The sequence below is a fragment of the Mus caroli genome, unplaced genomic scaffold (assembly GCF_978045245.1).
Source record: "Mus caroli unplaced genomic scaffold, Mus_caroli_1 scaffold_16, whole genome shotgun sequence".
In the NCBI taxonomy this organism is placed as follows: domain Eukaryota; kingdom Metazoa; phylum Chordata; class Mammalia; order Rodentia; family Muridae; genus Mus; species Mus caroli.
Window position 1 is genome coordinate 44,941,560 of NW_028227271.1, and position 17,601 is coordinate 44,959,160.

A 17,601-nucleotide genomic window follows, 5' to 3' on the forward strand; every position below is an offset into this window, starting at 1 on the left:
CTAGGTTTCCCTGACATGGATTAAAACTTTCCATTTCGGGGCTGGTGAGATGGCTCAGCAGGTAAGAGCACTGACTGCTCTTCCTAAAGGTCCTGAGTTCAAATCCTAGCAACCACATGGTGACTCACAACCACCCGTAATGAGATCTGATGCCCTCTTCTGTGTGTCTGAAGTCAGCTACAGTGTATTATGTATAATAATAAATAAATCTTTTAAAAAAATATTTCTATTTCCCCACCCTTTCTTTGATGGCAGTAGATGCTGGGCAAATACTGAGTGACTCTCTCCTCTCTCAGGTAATCAGCATCTATATGGGTATCACCGTTAATCTAGCTGATGCTTGGGAACCTTACAAAGCTGCAAAAACTGCTCTCAACAATACCCTTGACCTCTCCAATGTCAAAGAACAGGTGGGTGTGGACTAAGCAGAGTGAGTAACTGGGCGGCAAGCCCGGCTTATGGGAAACAAACCAAGTACACTTCCTCGGAATTTGGAAATATATTCCTAGCCTTATTCCTGCAGAGCTCGGAGGTAAAATGCATCAGAGCTAAGTACAGGTTTTAAGCTTGGGTGGCAGAGGAAATTAGAGACTCGGGCCCTAAGGAAGATTCAGTGCGACAGGGTCACAGGTGACTGTTTCCTGTGTGAAGCCCATGTCCTGTGAATAGAGCTAGCTGGCTTGATGCTTTAGCAGTAGATGAGTGCTGAAATGAAACTAGTTTAAGTCATTCCTTCTGGTGTGTGCTTGGTTTATTTAAGCACAGACTCGGGGTACTTGTTTCTGAGTCACGTGGCTATATTCTTAAGAATACCAGGCGAGGAAAAAAAATAGCTGAGTATACAGGAAAATTAAAATATTCAAGTGTGTGCTTAATATTTCTCCTACCTGTCTTTCTGGGTCATCGTTTCCACTCTACATAGAACAGTATTGGCTCTAAAACCTCTGTCAGGTTTTGTCCAAGTAAATTGAATCCTTAAATAATGCATGAAATGATTTCGCTGTTGGCCTTCTATGGAAAGTGGCATCGATGCTTACTGAAGTCAGACCATTCATTTTTCATTACTCAAAGTCCTTTCCAATTTTGCATTTTCTCATTTGTGGCATTGTAAGAAGTTTCTTCCGAGCGTTAAATCAGCCTGACTGGTTGACTGATTAGCAAGGTTTAACATTGGGCCTTTACTGTACTAAAGTCAAATGACCAGGAAAATCACAATTCTGATCTGCCAAGATGCACTTTTTATTAAGCCTCTTATTGTCCTGTGGAAGTCTCATCCTTTGTCAGGGTGTGGTGATCCCAGCACTCAGAAGGCTAAGCCAGAGTTGCTGTGAGATGAGGGCTAGCCAGGGCTGGACAGCAAGACCCTGACTTAGAAGGCCAAACAAAAGTCTGATTTTTTGACCGTGTCTGCTCTGTTCTGCAGTTGCCAACCACAATAGGAAGAACAGGCAGTTTGGCCTCAGCTTTTGTGCTGCTTTTCTATCCAAGTTAAAAGTTGAAGGGATCAAGCCAGCATAGTGGCATGCACCTTTAATCCCAGCACTCAGGAGGCAGAGGCAGATGGATCTCTGTGAGTTCGAGGCCAGCCTGGTCTACATAGTGAGTTTCAGGACAGCTAGAGCTATGGTGAGACCCTGTCTCAGAAAGGAAAAAAAAAAAAAAAAAAAATGAAAGGGATCAGAGAGACCACCCAATCCAGTTTGGCATTGGGCAAAGAAAACAACATACCAGAGGATAAAGGCAGCAGTGTTCAATCACTGCAAACTAAAGTGAAGCCTCAGAAGTCTGAGGGCAGTATTCCTTTTTCAACGGCTAACGAAACCAGGCTTGGTGGCCCACACCTTTAATCTGAGCACTCTGGAAGCAGAGGCAGATGGAGTTCTGTGAGTTCAAAGCTCAGCCTCAGCCTGGTCTACATAGCAAATTGCAGGCTACATAGTGAGACTCCCGTTTCAAAACAAAATCCAGTGAACCAGTTGCCCTTGGTGCTGTAAGTATAATCCATGTTAGTACCTCATATAGAAATGATGGAATTAAACTGGGGGTGGGAAGGGAAGGGAAGGGAGGAAGGAAGGAGGGAAAGCTTGTACTTGTCAGGGGATTCAACTGAATATAATTCATTTTCAAGATCTCTCTCCTTCCATCTAATCTCAGCTTGTTGATTTTTTAATTGTCAAAGGCAAGCAGATACGCTAGTGTCAGCGAAAGAGTTCGCGCTCAGGTGCAGCAGTTCCTGAAAGAGGGCTACCTGAGGGAGGAGGTGCTTCTGGACAACATCCCCAGGCTGCTGAACTGCCTGAGAGACTGCAACGTCGCCATCCGCTGGCTGATGCTGCACACGGCCGACTCAGGTAATGCGCCCTGCTTCACATTTGCAGCCCTAAAACATAAAATATAGAAACCTGTGTACATTTGTGTTCTTTTAAAGCTGCTGTTCGTGCTAAACCTGTGAGAGCAGCTCTAGGAAATTAGCAAAAGGCCCCAGCTGGCAAATCAGAGCTCCATGTGAAACGCATAGTGGGCACCACAAGGCCTGAGTCTCTGGTGGGGGTGGAGTGGATTGACAGAGAAGTCAAAGATGGCTCCACCAGAAGGCAGAAACTGGCCAGGCTTTCGGGAAGATTTGACTTAATAAACGGGATGAAACCCTGGACCATAGATGTGATCAGAATCAGACGTAGAACATGTGTGCCTTGCTGAGTGTGGAAGGTTCCTAGGGCAGTGATTTGGTGGCCTCAGCCTCTTCTGGGTCATGGCCTCTTGGAGACCTTCTCTCCTCAGTTTGGTCATCAGCATCAGGAACTTAACACATTGTGTGAAACGCCTCCCCAGGCTCCATGAGCTATGACTTGAAAGCCAGTGTTAAAAATCCCAGAAAACAGTCGAAGAGACTTGAGACAGACGCTGAGCACATTCAGAGGTGTTGCTTATTCTTAGCAAATGCTTTGTAAATATTCTTTGACTCATCTAGACTACTGCCCCAAGAGTTGTGTGTCCAGCAAGCCCGGAAAGCTCTCTGCTTTCTTGTTTGGGCTTTGTTTTTATTTGTTTTCTAAGACAGTCTTCCCATGAAGTCATGCCTAGTCCCAAAACTGCTATGTAGATCAGCCTGGCCTTGAACCTGTAGTGATCTGCTCAGGAATTAGGATTACAGATGCATATCACCACATTGGCAAGCCCTCTGCTTTTCACCTCTCATCCAGTCAGCTTCTCTTAAGGACCTACCCTGGGTCAAGCATTGCCTCACTTCCTGTTCCAGCAGTATTGTCCCACCAGATCATTGTGTTGGCCCCTCTGTGACCCAGTCGCCATAGCCTCAGCTCCTGTAGCTCGATGCTCTCAGCCCTTTACCTGCCATCTGTTTCTACTTCTAGGAGCTACCCACAGTGGGACTTCCTCACTCTTTATGTCCTTGAAAGTGTGCAGGGCACACATGTAATCAACTCTCTGAGGAGTAGAAGCAGAAGGCTCAGGGGTTTGCCAAGGTCATCCTTAGCTGCGTAGCCACTTCAGGGCCAGCCTGAAATGCCAGAGACTTTTCCTCAAAAAAGAAGAGGGGAGTAGAAATGGAACTCCTTTGGGGTTCTCTTTGTTTAACCAGAACCAGCATGTCCAGTCTGCCCAGGCGCTCCTGGAGAGCGGATGGAACGCTGGATCTTTGCACTTTCCCACAGCAGCTGAGCCCTTCCTGCAGGTGGCATGAGTCCTGATGAAGGACGGTAGAAATCACTATGCCAAATGGCCTCCTGGGGGCTTCACCACACGGTGAGTCACCAAAGACACTCAGTGATGCCTGAACTTGCAACAAGGGCCTGCAGTGTCTGCGCAGCATTCTGGGCTGCTAACAGAGGGCTGAGCCAGCAGTGATGCATCTGAGATGCACTGGTTCTGTGACCATAGGCTTCAGCCCTGTTCATCTCGGAACTTTTGACAATGTCTATTTACTTTCAGAGTTTTTATTTCAACTTTATTTGTAGTCTAAATAGTTTTCATTTCTAAGTATTTTTGCCGTATCCTACTTTTTTTTTATTGTATCTTAATTGGCCCTGTAAACACATCTTGACAAATAGCAATGTTTGTTACCGATTTATTTACTACATATTTTTAAGACAGCATCTCACCCACTGGCCTGGTCCTCAACTCTGTTGCCCAGCTGGCCTTGAAGTTATAAGCCCCCTGCCTCCCACATACTGCAGTTACAGACTGAGCCACTATTCCCATGTCTCTGCTCTTTTAATTCTCATGTTTTATTTGAAACAGTTTGCTTGGCAGCTAGTAGGCTAACTGAAAGCCAGGATATCTGTTGGTTATCTCCATGGGTAGGTTACTGCCTAATATTATGCCTTAAATTCTCTGCACCTGGATAGTGCACAAAAAGCTGTGAGGGCCTCCCATGCACTTTTCAAGGAGCAGGGCGGCCACTGTGTGAAGTACCATGTTTTCTGTGGAAGTTCTCCTTCCCTGTTGTGTTAGGCAGACCCTAAGACCTAGTTTTCTGATTCCCTAAGAACAGAGCGCTCATGAGGAGTACTCACAGCTGGGATTGAATCCAGCAAAGGAAAAGGACATATGGGCAAATCTAGAGAAAAGCAGGCCCAAGCTTCTAAGGATCCTGTCAGTGGAGTCACACAGGACCTGCTAAATTTGCCCAGTATGTGAGAAATGCCACCAGCCAGTCAGGCTTGTTAGCCTCAGTTGCCCTGGGAATCTATTGAGAGCTAATCATACAGCAAGCAGCCAGGCGTGGTGACGCACGCCTTTAATCCCAGCACTCGGGAGGCAGAGGCAGGCGGATTTCTGAGTTCGAGGCCAGCCTGGTCTACAAAGTGAGCTCCAGGACAGCCAGGGCTATACAGAGAAACCCTGTCTCGAAAAAAAAAACAAAAAAAAAATCATACAGCAAGCTTCTTGGCAGATACAAAGAGGCCAGACTCTAAGAACAAAACCGTGTTCAGCGTGTACCACATTGTTCGTATATACAGTTAAGGCCTAGAGAATAATTTCTGACACTTCTCAGAATGGTGAGAACTCTGCCCAAAACTCTAATTTCCAGATAGGGTTTCCATTACTGTGGAAAGATATCATGACCAAGGCAACTCTTAAAAGGAAAACATTTAATTGGGTCTGGCTTACAGTTTCTGAGGTTCAGCTCATTATCATTAAGGCAGGAAGCATGGCAGTTTGCAGGCAGAAATGGTGCTGGAGGAGCCGACAGTTCTACATCTTGAGACACAGACAGCCAAGAAACTCTCTTCTTCTCCACTTCTCAGAGCTTGATCACTAGGAGATAAAAAACCCACCTTCACAGTGATACACTTCCCCCAACAGGCCACATCTCCTAGTAGTGCCACTTCCCATGGCCTAAGCATATTCAAACCACCGCACCATTCTAGAAAACAGATCTCCGTAGACAGCAGTTTCAGGTTGTCTTTCTGCATCTGAGTGGCACAGTTGGACATTTAAACCAGGAGCACTATGGACAGATGGGACATGAGGAGACTAGTCTCCTATGAAATGGTGCCAGAAGACCCTGCCCAGCCATTGTGGGCAGTTAAGAAAAGCTGACCCTGAAATGCCTACAAAACACTGTACTCGGCTTTGTCTTTTTTATTCAACAGTGAGTCAGGGACTGATAGCCATGTCATGAGTAGTTACAAGTTCAGTTGTCCTTCTCCATGGTGTGGATATATGATATTTCCCAACCTACTGTGGGTAAACATTTTGCTTAATACTTTTTAAATACTTGAGATGAAGGGAGATACTTAAGAATACATCTTATTTTGTGGGTGTTTTCTCCACATTTAATCAGTGGGAAATTCTTCTTCCTATTTCTAGCCTGTGACCCAAACAACAAGCGCCTTCGTCAAATCAAGGACCAGATTCTGGCAGACTCTAGGTACAATCCCAAGATCCTCTTCCAGTTGCTATTGGACACTGCACAATTCGAGTTTATACTCAAAGAGGTAAAAATAGTAAATGAATAACCTTAGTCTTTGGGAGATTTTTCTGTCGAAGAAAATATTTCAGAAAAGATTATGATTTAGTTATGTCTCTGACTCAAGCAACAGATTTTGTCCATCAATGACTGCTCTTTATAGAAAATGACAGAATTAGACATTTAACAATTATTTAGTTACAGGGTAAGTATACCAGATTATGGAGGTTCATATAATGAGGTGTACAGAAATTAATGAGAATCACACTTCTGAAAATATGTGAAAACTGGGATGTGGGTCTGGGGAGATGACTGGGGCAATGGCTTAAACTGGGATGTGGGTCTGGGGAGATGACTGGGGCAATGGCTGCTGAGTTAGGGTTATTATTGCCGTGCGGAAGCTTCATGACCAAAGCAACTTGGGGGGGAAAGGGTTTATTTAGCTTACACATCCATATCACTGTTCATCATGGAAGGAAGTCAGGACAGAAACTCAAACAAGGCAGGAACCTGGAAGTAGGAGCTGATGCAGAGTCCATGGAGGGGTGCTGCTTTCTGGCTTGCTCCTCGTGGCTTGTTCGGCTTGATTAGAAAAATCCAGGACCACCAGCCCAGGGATGGCGTCACACATAATGATCTAGGCCCTCCCACATCAGTCACTAATTAAGAAAATGCCCTACAGGCTTGCCTACAGCCCTGTCCTCTCTGATGTGTCAAGTTGACATAAAACCATCCAGTGCACTGAGTAAATTGAGGACTAGAATTCAGATCCCTTGAACCCACTTATATGCCAAGTGGGCATGGCAGCCCACATTTACTTGTGACATGAGATGGGATCCCAGAGCAAGTTGGTTGGTTAAGTCTAGCCATACCTGCATCTCTCAATTTAATTGGCAGACCCTTTCTCAATGAGTAAGATGCGAGAGCAATCGAGGAAGATTCCCAGCATCTAACTTGGACCTCCATGTGCATCCTGACCCACATACATATACAAATGTGCTTGCACCCAGACATGCACACTACAGGTGTGTGAAAAATGGGGGTGTGTGCTAAGATTTGTCCTCTCAAGGAACCGAGCTAAATCATCGGCATCCCTGGGGACAGAAGCCAAAGCTTCTGAAGAGCATGGAGAAGGGTCTGCCATAGTGGTACACAAAGTAAGGGGCAACAGTACAGCCTTGCTCAGTGACACCAGTCACATAGACAACACTTGTAGTGGATGTTAAACCCCGGCCTGAGGTCTCTACCTCACCTTAGATCACTGAGGTCCTGGAGGAAGGACACATTCAGTGTTTATATTTATACTGCGCCTTAATCAGTACAATAACTGGGCAGATGACCTGCCCTCCGTGCTGTTAGAATCTATTTTCCTATTGATAACCCCAAGTTATTCCATCTGGGCTGCTCTTAACTGCAGTTGGGCAGCCCTCAGGGCTCTGCTGACTTGACTCTTAACCCATAGCTGCTTCTCCTTCCCCCTCCCCCAGCACCTTCTTCTTCTTTGTCCCCTCCAACCCCAAGCCTACAAAACCTAAACCCCACCTATGTCTCCTCTGCCCAGCTATTGGTTGGCATCTTTATTTACCAATCACAATTAACTGGGGGCAGGGTCATTTGTTTGGGGAGGGGCAAATTAGCATTAGAATACAAGCAGCATCCAGCCAACCCACTAAAGACACTGGTCCTTTAAGAATATATTATCTTGGCTACCTGTCAGGCCTGAGCTATCTGACTAATCCAGTCTGCATCTCTAGCAACAGTCAATTCACTGGACTGGAAGCAGCTTGCCTCTGTCAGTTCACATAGGGAGAAAAGCAAAGAGAGACTGAAGGAGCACAGTGTATTGTGAAAGGTGCTGGAAGCTGGGGATTGAGCAGAAGTGGGCCTGACTTCGGACACTGCAGCTCACTCTCTGACTTTTTCCTGCTTCGTCAATGCTCTCACTGACAGTGCCTGGGCTTGCAGTGCCAGCTTCATAACCTGAGTTCAGTCCTGAGAGCTGCTGCACTTGATTTTTAGCACATGTGTGCACACTCTCACACACATCTGTGCACACACAGTAAACACAGTGTTTTCCACAAATGGACGCAAATGTCCTGCTCCTGTTCTGTCTTAAGAGACAGGAACCCCTTGAGTTCAGTGAATAGCTTATAGGAGGCCTGAAGCCGCTCAGCCTGTAATCAAGGTTGTTTTGTGGTATTGCTTTGCCACTGTTAAATGACATCGATTTCTCCCAGGCATTCGGAAAGCCAGGGTAGAGTCCATAAATAATCTCGGTGTTCCCCCTCCTCTTACGTGTTGTTCATTGGTTACAGGTCCTGTCTGGACAGCTACGATTCTTCCTCCACAGTCCCACCTGCCATTGGTCTCTCCCCTGCAGGTGGTCTCTGACACTGTTCCTCTTCTCAGTTTCCTTATGATGCTGACAAATTTAGTGTCCACGCTTGTTATCTCATAAGGGCACAGTGGAAAACTCCTGTGCTTTTGTGTGTTGTTTGATTAGATATCAGTGTGGTTTTTGTAGTTTTGCTTCCTAGAGAGAGAGAAACAGCCTCTGGTTATGTTTTCTCCGCTAGCCAACTCTACCCTGCTTAGGCTTATATGTCATAGAGGAAACCAGTAAGCAGAGTCGCCATCTAAGGGAACAAGAAGGAGCTTACATAGGTCATGTAGTTCATTACCTTGTCCTCTGGCAAGAGATGCTCAACCCTCCCATGACTAAATTGCAATCATGGGAATGATTCTCTAAAAAAGGCCACAGGGCAATGGTCACAAATTTTATTTCATTTTTATGTGCTGATTCCCTGGCCTACCCAAGACCTTCTGAATTGAGCCTTCAAGGCCTGGGAACAGCTGGCTGGCTTTCCACTTCAGATTGTAATGTAGTGATGTTAAGAGACGGTGTCAGGGTCACTGGTAATTTCTTGTGAATCTATATATATACAAACTGACGTTTTGTGTGTTGTTCTCCTGTGTCCATGCGTAGTGTGAGGGGTGCAGCTAGCTGGCTTTCTCTGAGCATCCCGTCTCTGCCTCCACCTGCCTGGTTTTTGTGTGTGTGTGTGTGTGTGAGCTCTAGGGATCTGAACTCTGGCCCTTACTTGTAGCACAAGCCCCTTACCCACTGTACTGGCTATTTTTGTGTCAACTTGACATAGCTGGAGTTATCACAGAGAAAGGAGCTTCAGTTGAGGAAATGCCTCCATGAGATCCAACTGTAAGGCATTTTCTCAATTAGTGATCAAGGGGGAAAGGCCCCCTGTGGGTGGGACCATCCCTGGGCTGGTAGTCTTGGGTTCTATAAGAGAGTAGGCTGAGCAAGCCAGGGGAGGCAAGCCAGTAAAGAACTCCCTCCATGGCTTCTGTATCAGCTCCTGCTCCCTGACCTGTCTGAGTTCCAGTCCTGACTTCCTTTGGTGATGAACAGCAGCATGGAAGTGTAAGCCGAATAAACCCTTTCCTCCTCAACTTGCTTCTTGGTCATGATGTTTGTGCAGGAATAGAAACCCTGACTAAGACAAATAACCCTGACTAAGACACCCACTTAGCCTCATCTCCAGCCTTCTGCCTCACGCTCTTTAAAGGGAATTGGAATTCATCAGGATCTCTTTGAAAATTGTCTGTTCTGGGTTTTCTCTTAAGTAAATAAATGTTTCCCTCTTGACAACAGATGTTCAAGCAAATGCTTTCCGAGAAACAGTCCAAGTGGGAGCATTACAAGAAGGAGGGCTCTGAGCGCATGACCGAGCTTGCTGATGTCTTTTCAGGGGTGAAACCACTAACCCGAGTGGAGAAAAACGGTAATTGCTGAAGAGGAGTTACGGGTGTGTTTGAGATTAGAGTTTATATTGTTGAAGCCTTAGAAATTGGCTGTTGCTATCTTCATTGCTGTCAGAGAATACTGGGTAAAGGAAACTTAGGGAAGGGAGGGTGTATTGTGGATCACAGTCCACCATGGCAGAATCGGTGTAGAGGCATGGGTGCAAGGCCTCTGGGCAGGAAGAGGAGTTGGGTAAGTGCTGGTCTCAGCTCACTTTCTGCTTTTTATTGTCTTGTCTCAGCCGATGAGATGGTGCAGCCCACATTCAGAGTGGGTTTTCCCTCCTCAGGCAAACCTCTCTGGAAAAGCCTCACAGATACACCCAGAGGTGTGGCTCATAGGTTGTTCTAACCCAGTCAGGCTGATGATCAAGATTAGTCATCATTCTACCCATTTAAGTCATAAGTACTAATGGCATCCCTTAACCTGTCCAGAATTCCCACAACTCTCTGCTTGTACCTCACAGTTCTGATGTGTTGCTCTCTTCCTTTCCGAGAAGCCTGTTTGTGTTTGTCCTACACTCTGCTAGATAACTTTCTTCATTCCCGAGAACCCAAATCTTAACCCACCTTCAGTTCTCCAGAACACTCCTCAGGAACTCCGTGTCCTGTCCATCAGTCAGTGCCCTCCCGACCCCTCTATGCCCATGAGCACCTTAGCACTTGCATTTGCCACTGAAGTGCAGGCCTTTCATCCCCGAGTGGTCAGCGTCACACACTAGGCTGGCTGGCCATGCAGAAGTGTAACCTGTCTTGCTTTGGCACGTGTGCCACGTTGCTGTTGATGGCTGGAGTATTGTGGGAGTGATGTTAATCACTGGTAAAAGTACTAGGAAACCTACATTTGTACAGATGAGTTAAGTCCAAGCTGCAGGAATCTGGGGCTCACTGTGCTTTCCTCATTTCTGTCTTAATAGAAAATCTTCAAGCTTGGTTCAGAGAGATCTCAAAGCAAATACTATCTCTAAATTATGATGATTCTACTGCTGCAGGCAGAAAAACTGTGCAACTAATACAAGCTCTGGAAGAGGTAAGAAAGTCCTTTTAAACCACAGAACTTGGGCTGGAGTCAGCTCAGCAGTTAAGAGGGCATGGCGTTCTGCTCTTCCAGAAGCCTGCATCCTCTGGTTCATTCCCAGCACCTGTGTCAGGAGCTCACACCACCTGTCACTCCAGCCCCAACTCCTCCCTGTCTCTGGCCTCTGAGCACCTGCACTCCTACAGTTGCTCACATACAGACACACACATGCACACACATGCATGCATGAATGTGCACACAATGAAGAATAATTTTTAAAATATTAATACTATGTCTTAGGTCAGAAGTTACAGGTTATGATCCACCTATACTTTGCTCATAAATCTGTATCTAACAGGATACGTCATCCGAAGCAACCCTGTGGTGTCACACTCACGGCTGTAAAATTAGGATGACTGAGTGGTCAGCACAAGTAGGGCTGTAGAAAGAATCACGAATCTGAACTTGAATAAATATGTTTTAAAAGCCAAATTATGAAAATAATCTGGAGATATTGAAGAGATTGTGATAAGGTGTAAAAACAAAACAAAACAAAATTGTAGGTCTGAACCATCTTTTAGGTATGTAAAATATGTGTACCTTTGTGGGAAAATACTAAACAAAAGTAAAAGTGGTTATGTAATGATGTTATTTGTGTAAACGGTCAACTTTTTTTCTGGAATGTTTAATTTTTTTTTTTTTAATATGTAAGTACACTGTAGCTGTCTTCAGACACCCCAGAAGAGGGCATCAGATCTCATTATGGATGGTTGTGAGCCACCATGTGGTTGCTGGGAATTGAACCACTGAAAGAGCAATCGGTGCTCTTAACCACTGAGCCATCTCTTCAGCCCATATATATATGTATGTGTATATATATATATGTGTGTATATATATATATATATATACTCAAAATTGACTGTACCCAAAGGAGTTACTCTACCTCACCATTCTTAAACTTTTAATAGTCAGTTAATATGAAGTAATCTTGTCAGACTGTTACCTCAGACTCATCATTTAAAACATCAGCTATAGTCTGTCTATTGGTATAATCAATATTTTCCACTTGCCAAAATTTCTCTCGACTTTTTTGTTCTACTTCTTTGAGATTATCCTGATGGCCACCAAATAGCAATTGCACCTTACTCCCACCTCCAGGTAGCTCAGAGCATCTCACGCCAGAAACTCGTTTGGGGATTCCTTAGACTGTGGCCCAACTATAAACAGCTTCAGAAACCCCAATTGTTGTTTTGTTTTGTTTTGTTTTTAGACTTATTTATATAGACATATAGCCCAGGCCTCTTGGGTGACACATGAGAATTTGAGGACATTAAAGAAGCAGCAGGAACCTCGTGGTGTACTGTGGCAGCTGTGCTGTAACTCCCTGCAGTGTTAGTGTACACACTCAGGAAGAAAGCTGTTTCCCCGGATGTGTTTATTTCTTGTAAAATGGGAGAACAGGCTGACTTATCAGTGTCTGTGTAAGGGATCAGAGCAGGGACTGCTCTCCAACCCTAGACACTTGTGTACTTCCTTAGAACTTGCTTTGTAGATTTCTGAAGCTTAATTTGAAATGAAAAATTTGCCAAGAAAGTATTTGTATGTGCTGTACTTTATTTGAAGTGGTTTTTTTTTGTTTTTTTCGAGACAGGGTTTCTCTGTGTAGCCTTGGCTGTCCTGGAACTCACTTTGTAGACCAGGCTGGCCTCGAACTCAGAAATCCGCCTGCCTCTGCCTCCCGAGTGCTGGGATTAAAGGCACGCGCCACCACGCCCGGCTTTATTTGAAGTGTTTTTAAGGGAGAAGATGCATTGAATTGTTTCATTAAATGGATCTGTGTAACATAGGTTCAGGAGTTTCACCAGTTGGAATCAAATCTACAAGTTTGCCAGTTTCTAGCTGACACCCGAAAGTTTCTCCATCAAATGATCAGAACCATCAACATCAAGGAGGAAGTCCTGATCACAGTGCAGATCGTTGGGGACCTTTCCTTTGCCTGGCAGTTAATTGACAGGTACTGTGGATACACTAATGTCTACCTGTGATGAGGGAGGAGGTTCGTCTGCTTACTGTGTGTCCATCCCTCTTTACAGTTTCACATCCATCATGCAAGAAAGCATAAGGGTGAACCCATCCATGGTTACCAAACTCAGAGCCACGTTCCTAAAGGTAAGCAGGGGATGCCGACACCATCCTCTGGCAGAAGAAAGAGTCGGCTTTGCTCTGCTCTCATTGGTCAGGGTACGAGGCTATCTATCCACTTTGCACTACAATTTTCCAAACGTTTCATCAGAGGCAGCATCAAGTGTTCTGCCAGGGTTTAGTTCTCTATGTAAAAATGAATCTCCATCTCATTAGTATGCACATTCGCTTTCATCTTTAATAATGGTGAAAGAATTATGAATGTTTTAAAGTAAATCTATGGTTTGTTATAAGTACATGGTTAATCTGTATGCCTGGGTTAGAGACCTACGTACTGAGCCACATAACAGCTTCTTTGGTGAAAAGGAGTCTGGAATGCAAAGGGCTTCCATGGAATAGCAGCTCTCCAGCTTTGGGGTGCATCAGAGTTACTTAGCACAGCAGCTCCACCCCGCTCCCACATTGCTGAGTCAGTCTGGGGTAGGTCTGGTAACTGACATGTCTCACGCATTCCCAGCTGCTGCCAGTGGTCAGTGGGAGAAACTGCCACAGTAGATGACTGTGAATTGTTTTGTTTTGTTTTTTTAATGTATTGTCAGAACCTATTTGACGTATTGTTGAGGCTTTCTAATTGGTCCCTCTATTAGGCAAAGTACAAATGTTGCGTTGTAAATTCCAGTTTGAGAAAAGAGGTTTCTAGGGCATTTATGAAGCAAGAAACAGATATGTGTTGTTTCCTTCCAGCTTGCCTCTGCCCTTGACCTTCCCCTGCTACGTATTAATCAAGCAAATAGCCCTGACCTCCTCAGTGTGTCTCAGTATTATTCGGGAGAATTGGTGTCATACGTGAGAAAGGTAAGGACTGCCTCTGGTAGCTGCTTCCTTAAATAAACAGTGCCCTGGCAGAGCTTCGTGTTCTTCGGGTTTCTTCCCAGAAATGTCCAGATATAAGCATATCTTAGTGAAGCTGCAGACGTGCAAGTGTGCTTTACTTTGTAAGGAGATCACACTGGTTTCTACATGCTCTGGCCTCAGAGTTGCAGAAGCTGAGGAGCAGAGGTGACGTAGCCTCTTCAGGGGCAGAGCGGGCTGCTCAGAGGCAGATCACAGCTCACATTCTCTTACTAGAACCTAGTTCAGGTCTTCAGGAGAATCTTGGTCCTTGCTCCAATCATTTGTGATGGATCCAGGACCCAGCCATGTCTGAGTTCAGAGTCAGTCTGTGTCATGCACTGGCTGAGACCCTTCCTACATGTTACTGACATCTTGGGCAGTGGTAGGATGGCATGAGCTTGTCTTTCTAGCAGTCGTTTTGAGACAGCTTACTATGTAGCCCTGGCTGTCCTGGAACTTGCTGTGTGGACCAGGATGGCCTTGAACTCACAAGAGATTTTCCAGCCTCTGCCTCCCTGGCGCTGAGATTAAAGGTGTGTACACATGTCTTACACCCTTCTAACAGTTTTCAAACTAGTTCTTTTAAGTTTCTCAGCACTTCTTACACAAACTGTCGTCCTATACACTGGGACCTTCTTGCTCTCATCTTCCTTGTTCATCAGCTAAAAAAAAAAAAAAAAAAACCCATATAGATTCTCAACTGTATTTCTTCCTGGTGTTTTCATCAAAGGTTTTGCAGATCATTCCAGAAAGCATGTTCACATCTCTCCTGAAGATCATCAAGCTTCAGACCCATGACATCATGGAAGTGCCTACACGCCTGGACAAGGACAAGCTGCGGGACTACGCTCAGCTTGGCCCGAGATATGAGGTGCCATGCCCTTGACTTCTGCCTTTGGACATTTGAAGCTCCATCACGAAGCATCCCCGGCCAGTGGCTCCTGGCATATCCCGGGATCCCAGCAGGCCTCCTGTGGTTGTGTTCTTGCCCTCTCAGCGATAACGTGGTTTGCAGTCCTTAGTGCTCTTGATGTTTCCCGAGTGTCCCCGAGAGCCTTCCCCACCCGAGTTCTCTGTAGAGATGGAGCTCTTTTCTCTTGAACATTCTGTCATTGTCCCACGACCTGACTTTCCACATCCTCCTTTGTACGTGCGATACTCAAGCTGCAGTCACAGCTCAGTGAGCCTATCTAGCATAAGTTACACCCATTGTTAAGTGGAAAATGCTCTGATTACACTCAGGAAGCTGGGCAGTGGCAGCTTATCCTGAGGCCAGCTCTGAAGAAGTTTAGACCTGAGGCCAGCTCTGAAGTTTAGAGAGAAGTGCTATGTTAAAGGATGGAAGAACTAGCCAGGCGTGGTGGCGCACACCTTTAATCCCAGCACTCGGGAGGCAGAGGCAGGCGGATTTCTGAGTTCGAGACCAGCCTGGTCTACAGAGTGAGTTCCAGGACAGCCAGGCTATACAGAGAAACCCTGTCTCAAAAAAAAAAAAAAGGACGAAGAACTGCTCACAGCGACTGTGCCCCACAGAGCCTCACATCCATCCCAGGCACGGGCACATCAGTGTCCTTTACACAACTACACACTGCTGGCTTTGCCCAGTGCATTACTTTGACCAGTCGTTTGGCCATGCATAGGGGTGAGGACTCTCCCCTGTGATGTATTTCATCTCCCCTCCCTCTCTTGCTGTTAAAGGTTGCCAAGCTCACTCACGCCATCTCCATCTTTACTGAGGGCATCTTGATGATGAAAACGACCCTGGTGGGCATCATCAAGGTAAGGGTTGAGCGCTGCTGTGTGTGGCCTGTGGCAATTTGTTTGATTTTCTGGTAATTACATGTGGAACGGGTAGGAATGTGGCCATCTCGTGCTGCTCAAAACTTTCATTTTTACCCATTTGTTGATGGAAGAAAAAAGAAACATAACCCTGATTGCTCATAATAAAAGACGACTATCTGACCTGAACTTGGAATTTCATCTCACCATCTCCTACTGGCTGTAAGAAACAACACTTTACATTTAATGAAATAATTAAAATGTAAAGCAGTTAAAAACTGTCCATATCTCTCAGCTTGGTAATATGTTGTAAAATTACCATGAGGCTTACTGAGCTGAACAGAGTCCTAAATTCAGTCTATCCCTCTAAAGATGGTTAGGGACAGAATTTTACAAATGTAAATCACTTAGAGATGAGGTCGGAAAATGCTGCACTGCAGACCTTCTGAGCCACCGCCCTGTTTTCCCTGCCGCCGTCGAATGCCTTTGATCTGCACTTAGGTGGATCCCAAGCAGTTGCTGGAAGACGGAATAAGGAAAGAGCTGGTTAAACGCGTGGCTTTCGCCCTTCACCGGGGACTGATATTCAACCCTCGTGCCAAGGTACACATGCCCAGAATGGACCTATCACTCAGTTCCCAGCGTGCACTGGGACACCATTTGGAACAAGACAGTGCCTTCTCTCTCCTGCAAAGCCAATATATGCTTTCTGGTGACAACTTACATGCTCTTTTGATTCTTTCTATAATCCACTCAAAAAAAAATCCCTTTTAAAATGATTCTCTCTGTGCATCCTGTGTTTTTTTTTTTTTTTTTTTTTTTTTTAAAGATTTATTTATTTACTATATGCAAGTACACTGTAGCTGTCTTCAGACATTCCAGAAGAGGGCGCCAGATCTCGTTGCGGATGGTTGTGAGCCACCATGTGGTTGCTGGGATTTGAACTCCGGACCTTTGGAAGAGCAGTCGGGTGCTCTTACCCACTGAGCCATCTCACCAGCCCGCATCCTGTGTTTTAAGAACTGAATTGATGCTTATGACTAAGAGTTACTTACTGTCCAAAGAACTTGTTTACCATAGCACAGATAGAAACTGGAAAGACTGGGTTGTTTATTTTTTTTAATATATAAGTTTCCATTATCTATTTGAAAGTATGATAATTTTTCTAAAGAGAAAAATGAGTAGGCCATAAATTTTTGTGTAAGGAATGTTTCACTTCAACAAATTCAACTTAAGTGTTAGGTGTACAATATTAGATGTGTTCATAAATTGATACTATTGAAATCACCAATGTTCATCTTTATATCCTTTGTATGAGGCTTCCTTCCCAAATGAGGGATGTCTATTCTTGGTAAGAGTGTCTAACAGCACTACTTGCCAGTCAACCTGGCTGCAGGAGGAAACCTTTCTAAAGCTTTGACAATGTCTAAACCCATGACTATAGTGCCTTAGTGTGTCAGTTAAGGTCTAACAGACGTGTTAGTGTTGACCGTTTGCTCCTGTTGATAGTTTTCTTGTCGTCTCTGTGTAGCCAAGTGAGTTGATGCCCAAACTGAAAGATCTGGGGGCCACCATGGATGGGTTCCATCGCTCCTTTGAGTATATACAGGACTACGTCAGCATTTATGGTCTGAAGATTTGGCAGGAGGAAGTCTCTCGTATTATAAATTATAACGTGGAACAGGAGTGTAATAACTTCTTAAGAACAAAGGTATTGAACAAGTTTTTTTTTTTAATTTTTGACTATATCTGTTATCTCTCATATTTAAAATACACACTCTACATCTCAGCAATACCAACAAGAAAGTTTTGTTGTTGTTGTTGTTGCTGATTTTCATCTAAATAATGCTACTGAAAATGGTTGAGTCCCACAGAGCACCTTTCAGAGACTTGCTGGTAAGAGGAAAGTGGGTATGGAACCTGGCCTCAGGGAGCTCTGTGTTAGGAGAAAGCAGATGTCACCAAGTGACCTTAGTTAGCAGCAGCTGATATGCTCATTAGAACACAGTGACT

General features: G+C 44.9%; 1 protein-coding gene across 3 annotated transcripts in view; it reads left to right on the forward strand.

The window, feature by feature from the left end:
- Washc5 (WASH complex subunit 5) overlaps window positions 1–17,601 on the forward strand; it is a 45,532-nt gene that overhangs the window by 15,029 nt on the left and 12,902 nt on the right. For all 3 annotated transcript variants that reach the window (XM_085831647.1, XM_021182760.3, XM_085831648.1), the window contains 12 exons: window positions 297–410; window positions 2,180–2,351; window positions 5,836–5,963; window positions 9,606–9,735; window positions 10,672–10,784; window positions 12,621–12,787; window positions 12,867–12,942; window positions 13,660–13,770; window positions 14,540–14,680; window positions 15,508–15,588; window positions 16,090–16,191; window positions 17,120–17,299. In XM_085831647.1, coding sequence (XP_085687773.1) covers window positions 297–410; window positions 2,180–2,351; window positions 5,836–5,963; window positions 9,606–9,735; window positions 10,672–10,784; window positions 12,621–12,787; window positions 12,867–12,942; window positions 13,660–13,770; window positions 14,540–14,680; window positions 15,508–15,588; window positions 16,090–16,191; window positions 17,120–17,299 — 1,515 coding nt within the window. The remainder of the gene's footprint in view (window positions 1–296; window positions 411–2,179; window positions 2,352–5,835; window positions 5,964–9,605; window positions 9,736–10,671; window positions 10,785–12,620; window positions 12,788–12,866; window positions 12,943–13,659; window positions 13,771–14,539; window positions 14,681–15,507; window positions 15,589–16,089; window positions 16,192–17,119; window positions 17,300–17,601) is intronic.